This window comes from Gymnogyps californianus, chromosome 1 (genome assembly GCF_018139145.2).
Source record: "Gymnogyps californianus isolate 813 chromosome 1, ASM1813914v2, whole genome shotgun sequence".
NCBI classification, from domain to species: domain Eukaryota; kingdom Metazoa; phylum Chordata; class Aves; order Accipitriformes; family Cathartidae; genus Gymnogyps; species Gymnogyps californianus.
Genome location: NC_059471.1, coordinates 201,372,428 through 201,387,564, shown reverse-complemented (window position 1 = coordinate 201,387,564; position 15,137 = coordinate 201,372,428). Strand labels below are relative to the sequence as shown.

Genomic DNA, 15,137 nt, shown 5'->3' with positions numbered 1-15,137 from the left:
AGTAGGTTAAACTTAATTCTATGCTCACATTTTTAACAGGTGATCATGTCTGCGATAAGAATGTTTTACAACTGCTCATTTTCAAAATAATTGTTCTGGAATTTTAAGAAAATATTAATTATATTGAAGCAAGGATATTTTTGTGGTACAATCTTGATTGAAAATGTGTGTCTGATTTGTAGGTGGCATTAAAACTCCTTTGTAGAAATCCTGTGCTGGGGGGAGCATCTTTTCCAGCTCATAACTAGGACGTCTAATTCCTTGGGAAATCTACAAGGGAAAAGAGTTAGTATAATGACAGTAAATTGAAATTATGCTTTGACTAGGGAGAATGTAACGTTTCAACCAATGACAAATAGTTTAATGGTTAATGAGATATTAAATAGAGGACAAGTTTCAAATACAAGTGCAAGTACATTTCCTTGGTACTCTCAAAGTCTTGGATGAGGATAGATTTCTTCTGATGCCTTGATTTAAAGTGTTGCAAACTGGGGTAGACATATATAGTCAAATAGATTTTTACAAGATAGCGATTTCCAAGTTTGAAACCTTCACATCTGTACTTCTATACTGCTACGTTCTATGCAATAAAAATTAATAAGCTTACTGTGTTGCTGGAGTCTATTTGTACTTTATACAGCAGAAATGTGGTAGCTTTAGATTTGTTCTTTATTTGCCCCTAATTTAATTCTTTCCGGCTTTATTAAAAACAAAATCGAGAGCACTCTAATAGCCAAGGACTAATTTGGGACAACAGGCATGTCCATGACATCACGAGTATAGAAATGCTGTGAATATTAAAAAAACCGAAAACCGAACAAACCCCAAAACAAAACCAAAAACTCCAAATAAAAAAAACCAAACACCCAGCACGTTAATAATGCAAGTCTTTTCTTCAGAACTATTTGTGAAGGGGTGTCAGCTTGGCCAAGACCTTGCTGTGAATGAAAACAGGGGATAACAAAGCTGTGAAGTTCCAATGAGCATTTCTTTGGAAGAAAACTAAAATTCAGCCTTTTTTTGGTGTAACATATTAGCCATTCCTACTGCTGTGTAAACAATTATAGAAATCAATGTAGAGGAAATCAGTACTTAAAAAAAATTCTTCTGTTTTCCCCAACTAGAGTTGCATTTGGATAGGTGCTCTAGGAATGTTCCCCTTGAAGAAGTAATATCAAGTAAATTTGGATTTTGTATTCATCCTTTGCCTTAATTATTAACAATATAATGGATCAGTAAAAATGTTTCAGAAATTAAATATAACCTGCATCTAGACTCTTCATTTTGACCAGTAGATGCTTTTTCTGCATTTGATGGTGTACAGACAAAGTTTTTTGATGGTTCTTTTATATTCTACTGATCTTCTTACTAAAGATGACCTGGAATAAGAGTAGAGTGCTTAGGTGTTAATGAAGAGAGAAGGGCCCTAGTTATACTTTTGCATGTTGGAAATTGATCAGAGAAGGCTTGTACATTGTGTATTAACAGCAAGTAATATATATTAGGTTTATACTAAGCACTCTAATATATACTATATTATATAATATAATTTCCCTTCTTTTGGATGTTATACTAAACTTTATACTAAAATGAAAGAAAGAACTCAAACTTCAAGGGCTAACTATAAGAGTCAAACAGCTAGAGTATTTTGGTATGCATACAGCTCCAGCTGCAGCATCGGACTTTCTGTCTTTCAATTTACCTGCTTCATCTTAGCAAGTTATTTTTGGTATCTCTTTTCATCAGTTGGCGTTCATCCTTTAGTTTTGTGAATCCATTGGAAAAGTCACACATTAGGGGGGAAAAGGCAAAAAATTTTCAGGAAGGGAAGGGAATGAAAACTTCTGGTGGTGGACAGGTTGAAGAGATAACAGATTCCCCATATAGAAAGCTGACAGAAGTTAGGAAAGTAGTGCTTCCTTTTCCAGCCTCTCACTCTGCCTCCTCTTTGTGAAGATGTAGCATCTGTGGATGTAGGTGAGAACTATTCAGTCTCTTTGAAGCTGTGAGATGGGCTCCAGGTTTGGAGCTTGTGTGGCTGTCAGGAGCCACGTGGGGCTGGTGACAGCTTTCAAGGCCAGACACTCAGACATGTGCAGATAAACACAAGGCATTCTTCTTTCTTGGATGCTAGGAAGCATTCAGTATCGGATGTTGTGTGAGCTGACATCTTGTCCTGATTTTTATTATGTCAAGGCTGTTCGTAAGAGCAGCATATCATATCTGTTTTCTAACAATGTTTTGTTAAGTGTCTCATTCGCTTCTGTTTCTTGGAAAGATGCTGTTTTTAGTGGTGTAATCAAATAGTTTTTTCTTTGCATAACATCTTTGTGGATTTATTTGCTCTTAAGTCAAGCTTCTGACCTCTGTCAGGCATTTAATATGTTTTTGTAGCTCTTCTCTGTTCTCAACAAATTAATTTCTAACTATTTGCTCCCTTGAGCATGCTGTGTGTTACATATTGGCCCAGTATGGAACTTTTTTTTTTTAAGTTCTTTTTATCATGTGTTATATGGAGAAAATTCAGCCTTAAATGGATTTTCTGTTACAAGGTACTGTAGAATATGAACGTACTTACCACTTCTCGGTGGGAAAGTTAAATATTCAGTAGGAAACATGGGAGGAAAAGGGAAGAACCAGGTGTTTAAAAGAAAAGCTAATGAGAATTGGGTTAAAGAAATGTGATACTGTGGCAACTTACAGACTAGAACTTGCACAGGCAGTGGAAGCAGGGACAGGTATCCTGGGAAGAGTATAGGGATGCTGCCCGGTTGTGTAGGGATGGGGTCAGGAAGGCCAAGACGTGGCTGGAGCTGAACTTGGCAAGGGATGCAAAGAATAGTAAGAAGGGCTTCTATAGGTATGTCAGCCAGAAAAGGAAGATCAAAGAAAGCGTACTGCCCCCCCACCCCTGATGAACAAGACTGGCAGGCTGGTAACAACAGATGAGGAGAAGGCTGAGGTACTCAACAACTTTTTTGCCTCAGTCTTCACTGGCAGCCTCTCTTCCCACACCTCTCAAGTGGATGGACTACAAGACAGGGACTGGGGGAGCAAAGTTCCTCCCACTGTAAGAGAAGATCAGGTTCATGACCACCTGAGGAACCTGAACATACATAAGTCTATGGGACCTGACAAGATGCATCCCAGAGTCCTGAGGGAATTGGCTGATGTAGTTGCCAAGCCACACTCCATGATATTTGAAAAGTCATGGCAGTCAGGTGAAGCCCCTGGTGACTGGGAAAAGGGAAACATTGCACCCATTTTTAAAAAGGGTAGAAAGGAGGACCCTGGGAACTACCGACCTGTCAGCCTCACCTCTGGGTGCCTGGGAAGATCATGGAACAGATCCTCCTAGAAGCTATGCTAAGGCACATGGAGGACAGGGAGGTGATTTGAGACAGCCAGCATGGCTTCACCAAGGGCAAGCCCTGCCTGACCAACCTAGTGGCCTTCTATGATGGAGTGACTACATCAGTGGACAAGGGAAGAGCTACAGATGTCATCTATCTGGACTTCTGTAAGGCCTTTGACATGGTCCTGCACAACATCCTTCTCTCTAAATTGGAGAGATATGGATTTGATGGATGGACTGTTTGGTGGATGAGGAATTGGTTGGATGGTCGCATCCAGAGGGTAGTGGTCAATGTCTGGATGGAGATCGGTGACGAGTGGTGTCCCTCAGGGGTCTGTATTGGGATCAGTACTGTTTAATATCTTCACCAATGACATAGACAGTGGGATTGAGTGGACCCTCAGCAGGTTTGCAGACGACACCAAGCTGAGTGGTGTGACTGACATGCCTGAGGGAAGGGATGCCATCCAGAGGGACCTGGACAAGCTTGAGAAGTGGGCCCATGTGAACCTCATGAGGTTCAACAAGGCCAAGTGCAAGGTCCTGCACCTCAGTCAGGGCAACCCCTGGTATCAATAGAGGCTGGGGGATGAAGGGATTGAGAGTAGCCCTGCCGAGAAAGACTTGGGGGTACTGGTGGATGAAAAGCTGGACATGAGCCAGCAATGTGTGCTTGCAGCCCAGAAGGCCAACCATATCCTGGGCTGCATCAAAAGAAGTGTGGCCAGCAGGTCGAGGGAGGTGATTCTGCCCCTCTACTCTACTCTGGTGAGACCCCACCTGGAGTACTGCATCCAGCTCTGGAGTCCTCAGCACGAGAAAGACATGGACCTGTTGGAGCGGGTCCAGAGGAGGGCCACAAAAATGATCGGGGGGGTGGAACACCTCTCCTGTGAAGAAAGGCTGAGAGAGTTGGGGTTGTTCAGCCTGGAGAAGAGAAGGCTCCGAGAAGACCTTATTGTGACCTTTCAGTACCTAAAGGGGGCTTATAAGAAAGATGGGGACAGACTTTTCAGCAGGGCTTGTTGCAATAGGAGAAGGGGTAATGATTTTAAACTAAAGGAGGGTAGATTCAGACTAGATGTAAGGAAGAAATCTTTTACAGTGAGGGTGGTGAAACACTGGAACAGATTGTCTGGAGAGGTAGTAGATGCCCCATCCCTGGAAACATTCAAGGTCAGGTTGGATGGGGCTCTGAGCAACCTGATCTAGTTGAAGATGTCCCTGCTTATTGCAGGAGGGTTGGACTAGATGACCTTTAAAGGTCCTTTCCGACCCAAACTATTCTATGATTCTATGAACTTGGTATTTTAATTTTGGGATAAAAATGTCAGAATGATTTCATTCCCTTAACTCCTCCCTTCCCCCCCCCCCCCCCCCCCCCCCCCCCCCCCCCCCCCCCCCCCCCAATTAAGACTCATGTGTCTCAAGGTAACCTGAGAACTTGAACACAAGTATTTCAATTACATGTTATCATTTGATTTTATGAAGTAATCTGGTAGGTCAGTTATAAGAATAAAGCCCATCTTAAAAACAGTAATAGATACACTTGCTGTAAAAGTTATGCATGTATTTCAAATGAAATGTACGTGTAATTCATGTATTTTAATAGTACTGTTAGAACTTAGCTTCACTGACAATCTTTTACATATATATAAAATGGTACTCTATGTATATGCTTCAATTTGTTTTTGCCTCTCTTGTCACCAGAAGTGTTTTTATTTTATGCTATAGTACTGTTAGACTGTCTTTAGGAGGGACTTTTTTCCTGCTTTTATAATTGTTGTTGGGAAGGGCAGAGTTCTTGGTTTTCTTTCGTCTAGTTTTTGTGTTGAACCATCATAGGAAAGCATAACGTGAATTGATGCTTTAACAATAGCGATGCACAAGAGTCAGACCATATGCTTTTTGGGTGATAATCATGAAAGCTTGCTACTACACTTGTTAAGAATTCTTGCATAGCCTCTTTCAGTTGTAATGTGTGCTATTTGTCACTGACAAAATGCTAGTTGAGCTCACAGTAGTGAAAAGTTAGGACCAGAATTTTATATGATTTTTGGAGTAGTCCGAGATCCTGGAATTTTGACGGACTGTGATATAGGACAGCAGTCAGTGTGGTGCAGAAATGGAATTATCACATACCCAGGGCTAATGGTTTGTGATGGAATTGACTTAACTCTCAGATGTGCAATCATCTGTCTGTCTAACAGTTTTGGTACTGAAAGCAATTACTGTACCACTTATGAAAGCAAAAACAGAAACAAAAGCCTTGAGAAAGTTCAGAAGGATCCTGTATGACATGACAACAGAGTAGAGGAGATTATTAAATACAATAGGAGGTTATTAAATACAGTCCAAAAGGTAACGTTCTGTGTCAAATAAGGAGGGTAGAACAGAATATAAATCCTGTTGGGCTAAATGCATGGAAGCATTTCTAAAAGAGAGTTTGAGAAGCAACTTGCAAAAGGTATACAAAAAGTGTTAAATGCTTTTTCTCAACTATATTGGGAGAAGGAACTTTGCCAAAGATTCTGTAGGCCCAGCAGACAATCCGGGTAGAAAAAGAGCACCCAGAGAGGATAAGGCTCTGGCAGAGGAACATAAATAATTATTTAATTTGTGTTCAGGATGGAAGAACGTAGGGACGTATTCATTCCAAAATCCTACATTATGGAGAATTAGTCAGAGGATCTGTTTCAAATAAGTGTTATGTTGTAAAACAAAATGTGTTGTCCTTGGTGTACATTTTTGCTTCCATGTCCAGTGCTGAGATTTTCTTCCAGAAAGAGCAGTCCTTTGAAACCTAGTCCCATAGGATATGTATGTTATTGTTTGGAATTACGCGACAGCCCAAGCTATCCCTAATTAAAGGAAATGTATGTTCGTTGCAGAATAGCATCAGGAATGAAAACTGATTCCTCTTGAAACTTGCTGAAATAAAACATTATTCCTCTTTTCTCTTTAATTTTCAAAGAATGACTCCTTAGTTCAGTGAGTCCTACAATTAGTTGTTTATATTTAGCCTAGAAGCAGAGGTTTCATTTGAAATAGTGCCATAATTTAAATTCTCTTTGTCAAAACTGTCTTTGCTTGGGTCTGAGCATAGAAGGAAAGCTCAGCTGCATCACAGGATAGAAAGTTTTACTAGAATAAGCTGTATTCCAATTTTTTTGCATAGTTCCTATCTTTGGCGTTAAATGTATTACTTAAGAGTAAGTGGAATTTTTATCCTGGATGATTTGTCACTGATTTAATCATATGCTCCACATTTCTGATTCTGACAGTAGATTTGCGTCTTTTCTTGTTTTGTGATTGGTTTTTGTTTTTTTTTTTTTTTTTCTTCTCTTTACATGGGTTGTTTCTAGAGGTTGGGACCCATGTTTGTGCATAGATTCCTATTTGGGTTGAGTTAAGGGAGGAGAAAAAAAACAGCGAGGTGAAAGATTAGAGAGAGTTCAATGGGATATAGAGTTGCGAATGAGCAATTGATGTTACTTGAAAGTGATAACAATAGTTTTTGAGTTGCAATTTATTTTCTATTTATTCTATTTCTATTTTCTGCTTATTACATAGTTTGTAAATGGTGTGCTTGTGTGTATAAGTAGCGAAAACTTGAAGCTTTAGCAAAATGATTGTGTAAAGAAGTAATAAGCTAATGTGTAAGATCTGTTTCCTTTCAGCCAGACTACAAGTGACACAAATAGATCAGACCTGGTAAAGCATGTTTGTTCATAAATACTGCACAAGGACTAGTGGAGCAGTATCATGCACAGTTGAAGATCGCCTGCTTTTGAAGACTTGGGGCCTTTGTTGTTATTAAACCAACACTGGAGCTTATAATTGTGTTCTAGGGTGGAGAAGTATGTATATAATTTGTAGATGTGTTTAGTTAAGGCAGATATTATCTCTCTTTTTTTAATTCATAAAGTATTACAAAATACCATTTTTCTAGTGTTGTTCGTATTATATACTTACTTTGCCTTTACTTGTTCTGACCGATTCCTGCCTTTTTGGCTTTTAGAAGAATGTAACCAGTGATACTGTTACTTATGATTTAGTGCTTGGTAGCTTGAGGATTCACTTGACATGGAATCATGGGTGGAATTGAAACTTGTTGCGGATGTGTTGGGGCTGCAGGCAAATACCTAAGCTGCTGACTGCTGTGCTTGGAGGCTGAGCTAACTCCCTAGGGTGTGGAGAACTACTGGAGGTGATGTGAGAAATTGCTGAACATAACAAACAACAGTGTGAGAAGCTGATAGAAGTTATAGATAGCACCCTATGGGATGCCTGGATTTCACAAGTAGTAAAGGGGGAATTGTGTGAGAAATGTCCAAACAGTGCCATTGCATGGAGAGGAGCAGTGGGGCCACTTTGGAAGGTGCAGTGTTACACCAAGGTAATAATTTCAGAAATACCAAATTTTGGTATAGGTGTGGCAAAACTGGGACCACTAAGGGAAGAAGTAATTGGAGTGGTTTGTTAATTTGGGGCAGAGAAAAGGAGGTAGAAGGGTGGTGGAAAAAAGATCAAGTAATGGGAAAAAGGGTAAGGTATGTGACCCGGTGCTGTCCAGGGGTACCTGTTGGGCAGCTTGTGCTTGATCATTGCAGCTGGAGTCTGACAATAAACTTAACCTGTTAAGACCATACAATACAAGTCAAACCTACTTCGGCTGCCAGGAGAACTTAGGGGAGGATGGCTTCCTTGGCTGGCAAGGAGACACTTGGGTGGGTGGATCAAGAATCCTGTTATCACTGGCTTAGTGCTTCTTCCAGGCCTGTCGTGGAGCCACTACTCCATAACAAGATGGGTGTCGAAATACCTGATTTATGGTGCCTCTGGTCATTCACTGCCAATACTGTTAGACTGGGTGGTAGTTCTTGCTTTTGACAGTCATTGAGAACTTGTAATAGTAGAATTGTATCTTGTCTGCCTTTGTAGACTAGAAAATTGGAATTGCATGTAGATCAAATTAATGGATCCATCTTCTGCTTGCTGCAGGAAAATTGGTAAAGTTGCTATGACCTAAAACTGTAGCATATGCATTTACAAATTTACCTTTTAATTGCAACACTGTTCTTGATCTCAGACATCTATTATGAAGCTGGCTGTTTCTGTTCTTTGGAATGCAAAGATTTTGTTTTAACTTGAACTTCTTGGATAAATGTCTATTTAAGGCCAAATGTCAAGATCTTCTAAAGATGATCACTTAATACCACGATAATATAATAATTTCTCTGTTTGGGATTTTCTGTGTCCTTCATTCTGCTGCTCACCATCTTCCCTCTCCCCATCCTGAAAAACTAGTCCCTCAAAGCTATCACCATAAAGAACCAATCTCTGAGAGCCAAAAAGCCCATTCCAAATAGTAATGTACTCAGACTTTTGTTCTGTTTTGTAGTAGTAGGCTGTTTTTCATCTTTTCCTGACATAAAAAAATAAATAAATTTTAAAAAAATCCTATTTCTTGGTTATCACTTCAGTAGTGTCCATCTGCTCTTCTTTGAAACTCTTCTTAATGAAGCCTGTTCCTGTCCAGCTGTGTTCTGTACTCCAGCCTTGCTGTGTGTCGTGGCAGAGCTGTTTGCATGGTTTTTTTGTCATACGTATTCTTGGGTTTCCTTCAGAATCCATTAGTGCCTTTTTTCCATTGTTCATGACATCCCATAGCTCTTTGACTTTAGAACTGCTTTTTGTTTTCTGTCCTCAGTGTATCAGCAGCCAGTCTCTCTGCTGTTGCACTTAATGCATCTCTGTGCCCAAACCTAGGTTTTTATTGGGAATGGACAATCCTGGGTGCCATTTCCTATTTAGTATCAGTGAAATTCAGGAGTCACTTATTTAATATCAGAGAAGTTCAGTTGCTTATTACATCTCTTTCCCATTGCATCCCTTGTGTTTGCAGTGACAGCATACTCATGATGAAGTATATTTGTTGTGCCAGCCTGTGATATGTAGTTCAGTTTAAACTTCACCCTCTCTTAATCAGTGTTTATAGTCTGCACAAGTTCTGCTTTCATTGTTTCTTTGAGACTTCGATTCACACTGAACTCTAGTAGTATCGTATTTTTCTAATGTTACTGATCTTTTGGTCATCCTGTATTCTTCCAGTGCCTATCAACTCCTTGAGATGAAGAATAAAGGAGAAATTTATTGGGATACCACCAAATTCCTTGGAGTTATATGTATAAGCGTGCTTTTGTGCTTCCTCCATCCATGCATATTTAGTGTACAGAAGTACTGTGGGCTTCTTAATGTTTTTTGAAAGCATATGCTGCTGCTTATATTTTGCTTAGACTCTAATGTATTACAGCAGCTTTTCCTGATTTTGATATACTGTATACCCTTCATATGTATCTCAAAAAGCTGTGGAAGAGTAATATATTTCTATAGTAAGTTGCCAAGTGAGACAAAAAACCCAGCTTTTTATTTTTACAATACAGAGAGAAGTAATAGAAATAAGTTCTATTTGATACCTTTCAAGCTGCTGATTAAAAACACATGGATTTTATATTATAGAACGAGAAAACTACTATAACATTACATATGATATCTGTTTGCTTCGTAAGATAAAATACTTTTCTAGAGTGGGACAGATCTTAAAAAGAGAATATAATAAAAAGATAATCATGTTTACAAATGCAAACAAATTTGAAGTTTTTAAGAAGTTATTGGGTAAACAGAGTGACTATAGTTCATGACAGCAAAATTGCCTAAGTTACAAAATTAATTTAGAATTAACTTGGGGTTAGAATTATCTTGATACTTAAGAGATAAAAAGCGTTCTTTCAACAAAAACTTCAAGATAAAATTTTCTTGTGAGAAGTTGTTATAGCAGGACAACTGTGTTCAAAGTTAACTAAAAATAATGAAGACCATATGAAAAAAACCCTGCAAAATTTGCTGCCTAGACTTCATTTTTAGAAGCCCTATCAGTAGTCTGGTGTTTGTAAGTTAACAATAGAAAATAGCCCAAGCTGTAGGGAGGTAACATGACATCAAGAATAATTGTATTAAAGCATATATTTTGTCTTTAATGATTCTGGTGTATTTTAATGCAGTTTGGTGATATACTGATCCTCTACAATAGTTTGTCTTTGTGAAACTGAATAGAATTTTATTCTTCTGATGGCAGTTCTTGTTACAGGCTTTAGATTATAGAAGGGTAATGAACATTTGGACTTTATGTAATTTTTTTCCTTTCTAATGCGTGTTGTAGTTAAATTTATTGTTATAGTTTGGTATAAGTAAGAAAGCAAGAGAGCATCGATCTCTGGGATTATTCTGAGATAAAGAACAAAAAACAGATTCCTTTGAAAATATTTTAATTAATTATTTAGATTTTTTTTTTAAGCTACAGTTCTGTTTTAAAGATGGTACACTTTTTAGTTAATAATTTAAGGTTTTCTTAACTATACAGTGAATTCTATTGGCCAGCAGTGAAGACAGATGTGGAATTTCAGTTGATGATTTGAGGAAAGATACAGCTGAAATATATAGGGATGAGGGCCACAGAGGATGAAAATAAGGAAAAAGGAAGTCTAGAGAAGAGGGTGAAATGGATAAATGGGACTCACGGGTGACCTATAAGTAGGAAGCAGAGGTTAGGAAATTAGCATTAGAAGGGATGAAGGTTTTCTTTTGGTTTTGTAGTCATGCTGCTATCAAGGAACCTTGGTATAACCGTGAACTTCGTCATTGTTACTACTGTTTTGTAAGTTCCTCAGTCGGTGCTCCTTCTGAGGTATCTGTGTGCTTAAAGAAGGGGAAGTAGAAAGAGTTCAGTGCCTTGCCATATCTAGATCTTCTCTGAACCTAAAATGGCTCTCATTCTGCCAGTTCGCGTTTCCCTGACCGAAGCTCTCTTGCGTTTTTTGTTTTGGAGTTGGGACTGGTAAAATGAGTTTAAATTTGTTTCTGCCTGACAGTGTATGTTTTTATTTCCGGATTAAAGAGCAGGCAATAATCTGCCTATGCCATTTAATAAAGAGGGAGAGGAAGAACTGGCATTACAATTTTTGTGCAAAGAATACTTGCTGTAAATGATCAGCATGTTGGATAGGGATGGACTGTAAATAAGAAAGAAAATAAAATGTAATCAGTTACAGTGAGTGTAGTTATGTTATTAACTAATATATTTAATCTTACTGTTGTCATAGACATGGATGGGCTACAAGTACAAGGAAATACAAGGCTGAGGAATCTTTTGTTTGCTGGAAATCAGTCAGTTCATATTTGGTGTGTTCTTATACTTTTTTCCTTTAGTATTTGGTATTCTAGTCTTTGAATTTCCCAAGGTATACAACTGAATTTATCTTTGGTCATGCTCAATATGATATTCCTAAATGGTTAGGTATTCTGCAGTTTTGGTACACTTACACGGTAATACATGTCTAAATATAATTTGTACTGATAGAAAATAACCTTGACTTATTTATGTACTCTTGCTTTAACAAGGTGTCACATTGATGTCCTTGTGTTTCTTCTTCTATAGGAAAGATATAAATTAGTTCATTTAAAAACAAAACTACAGAACAAACCATGACTTTAAGTCAAAGACATGTTAGGAAATTTTTTTTTCAAGTTTTCCTATTTGTCAGTGTATTTTGGCTCTTTCAGGGGCTTGAAATGTTAGAGAAAAGAAAAGTTTCTATTAATGAAACTTATTTTTGTTAAATACAATAGTATTTTAAAGCTTATAGACGAAAGACAGTTTCATTGATGTTATAAGAAAGTCATCCTTTTTCTTTAGACTGGATTCAAGTCTTGTGATAGATGCATTGACATTGATATGAAGGGCTTTTAAGGTCTTGTTTCTTAATATCTGTTCTTTTTTTCTGCTTTTCTGAGTTTCTGCTCTGTTTTGATCCTAATGCAGCATCTGGTCACTGTTTCGCTTGGGTTTTGGTGACGTAGACTCACTGTTCCAAGTGAGATCTCTGTGCAGCCACTGTTGTCTTGGCTGAGCCTGCTGCTCAAAATGAGAGGGAAAACATAACTTGTTGAATGTGTATATCCAGTACTGTAAGGTTTTTCTTACTTGAACAATTGTTGGTAAGCCCTTGTCTGTTTGGAATAGTCATGATTGGTTTGAAGTGACCACCCTAAAACCACTCATCTACCTATGACCATAACAATCTTTCACTTCTGCTTCCTGCCAATTTTCCTCTCTGTATTTTCTGTAAGAAAAAGAGATGGAAGTATGAATTCAGCGAGCTGGATTTTTTTTGCCATGATTTATTTAACTTCATATTAATGCTGTTATCTCATTTTAAGACAAAATGGATTTTGCAAGTAGCATTTTTGCTAGCATGTATCTAAAATAAAAATAGGGCATCTTAATGATCAGGTACCTTCATACTGCAAAATCCAGGTTAGTAGAGCTCTTTGTTTGCTTTAGTTGATGCTTCTTTGAGAAACTTTAATTGCTAATTAAGAAATTTTTTTTTTTTGCATTAACTATTTAGCATCGATACACTTCTAAAATCAGATTCCTTGGAATATATTATATATTTTTAAAATATCATTCTGGTTTCAGTGGACTATGTCTTCATTCCTGGTTAAAAATAGTTGTAAATGTGTCTAGAAAAAATTTACTCTATGATAACATGATAGTTATCTGCCTGATAGTTAGCTCTACAAGTAACAGGATAATTTGCATTTCTTGATATAGATGCACATTTCTTTCAGAGTAGTAGAAGGAGGGTGGGGGTGGGAGGGTGAAGACAGATTTTGCTAAGAGGAGTCCTTGTCTTAACAAAAAATAAAGAGAATATGCATCTATAAATGGCCAAAGTCAGTCAGTTGTGATATCCACTCAGAAAGTTCTTATTCTGATTACTTTCTTCTGTGCTTCGTTTTCTTGGGGTGGGTAGATAGAATGTTTTTAAAGGCTTTGTCAAAGCGTAGAATTTGGAAAATACATGCATATGATAGAGACCAAATTCACTGGAATATACATAGTTAATTCAAATATATATATAAAATTAATTGGAATAAGTATGTACAAAGTAAAATGTAGCATTTTGTTGTTGTGTATTCTTTATCAGGTTGATAATTTGAACTTGTGTAGTTTTAACCCATATTTTCTACTCAAAGTAAGAAGAGAAAGAGCTACAAGTAGATATCTCATAAAAATACTGTTTCATAGGGACACTGTTAAGCATCTTTTGTCTTTGTTTTCAATGATTTTTCTATAATTTTTTCTACATGATAAACAGTTTTCACAAAAAATATGTGAAGTCCCACAGATTGGTTTAGCTGGGTATGGTATCTGACAAGCAGCTTTCAAGAGAAAGGAGTACAACATGAAGAATGAGAATATGGCGTGGGATTAAATTCCAGCATTCAGACATAAAGTATCATTTTGTTTCTGTAACTGCAAATCTCATTTTTAATTAGGATATGTGTAAGCATATTATACAATAAGACTGAATATGTCTTGCATGTTAATATAAGGCAGGTATGCTAAAAACTAATGCTGAGAAATACTCCAGAAAGTTACCTTATCACTCTCAGTACCTATTATCATAGGTATCCCTATGGATAGTAATTATCCAGTATTTTATTAATTCATTAGAATTACCATATAATTCTGATTTCATTGGACTTTGTAAGAAGACATGATCATTGTTGTAAAAAACTTTGTGCTAATTTGAATGTATCTGTGTATATTAATTGATAGTAATTTCCTTAGTTCTCATGAAATACTTCTCTTTAATAGAAGAATTACGGAAACTGAGTTGGTCTGGCATTCCCAAACGGGTTCGTCCAATTGCATGGAAGCTTCTTTCAGTAAGTTGTATTTTTTTTTTCTTCTTCCTTTGCATTTAGTAGTAATAGCTTTTTCAAACATTGCAAATAATTTTGCTTGAGTTGTAATCCATCAGTGATACTTGAAAATATTGTGTCTCGTTGCTGAATTGTAATGAAAGTTCTGTTCTTTTGCTCAATTTCAAGATTAATTTGTCAAACTGAAAGGAGGGGAATGAGAAGTAGTAGTAAATCATGTCAGCTGTATATCTTTATTTTTCAGCCTGGCTTTCTATGAAAGAAGGGCTTATGTGATAACAGTGGCCTCTTTCAACCAATTTTGATGGAATGGTGGAGAGTTCAAAGACAAGTACATTCTTACAGTTTTCTTGAAAATAGGCACACAGTAGAGAAAATGAAGCCTATTGGTGTCCTACGAAAGGCTTCATTCTGACTTCACATTAAACTATCTACAAGAAAGGATTAACACTGTATTGAGGAAAAGCTGTGATAGGATCTTATGGATTTTTTGGCCTATTTTTCTATAATGGTTTAAGACGAACAAATCTGAACTGCTGTGGTCAGTTACCTTGCGACATTGGCTCTCCTGATGTCAGACCTGTGAGTTGGTTCAGGGAGACAAGCTAATTAAAAAGCTAATCACTTTTTTGTAGTGTGAGTTTTTGGCTGGCTGAGCTCTCTGAACTTTGCCTGGTGGTCAGAGGATTTTGCAACGGCAGTAGCTTGGGAGCCGGTTGACTGAAATACTATGGAACAGCACACGGAGGTGTTCCAGTTGGGCATCAGAGACAAGCTTGCAGGAATCTGGGATTCACTGGGTTTGATGTTACGGAACTGGATTTTTTTAATCTCTGTGTTCACACTATATTTAAAAAGGTTCTTCTGCAAAAATGTATTCCTCATAGGAGTATTTTTCATGTCAGTCTTTTCAGCTATAATACTTGTGATGGCAAACGATGCGTTTTAGCTGTTGTTTGTCTGCCTGTGGTTGGGAGAACTTGTGAAG

General features: G+C 37.6%; 1 protein-coding gene across 4 annotated transcripts in view; it reads left to right on the top strand.

The window, feature by feature from the left end:
• Nucleotides 1-15,137, top strand: part of TBC1D22A (TBC1 domain family member 22A) — a 202,458-nt gene that overhangs the window by 18,415 nt on the left and 168,906 nt on the right. For all 4 annotated transcript variants that reach the window (XM_050914810.1, XM_050914805.1, XM_050914797.1 and 1 more), the window contains one exon: nucleotides 14,082-14,152. In XM_050914810.1, coding sequence (XP_050770767.1) covers nucleotides 14,082-14,152 — 71 coding nt within the window. The remainder of the gene's footprint in view (nucleotides 1-14,081; nucleotides 14,153-15,137) is intronic.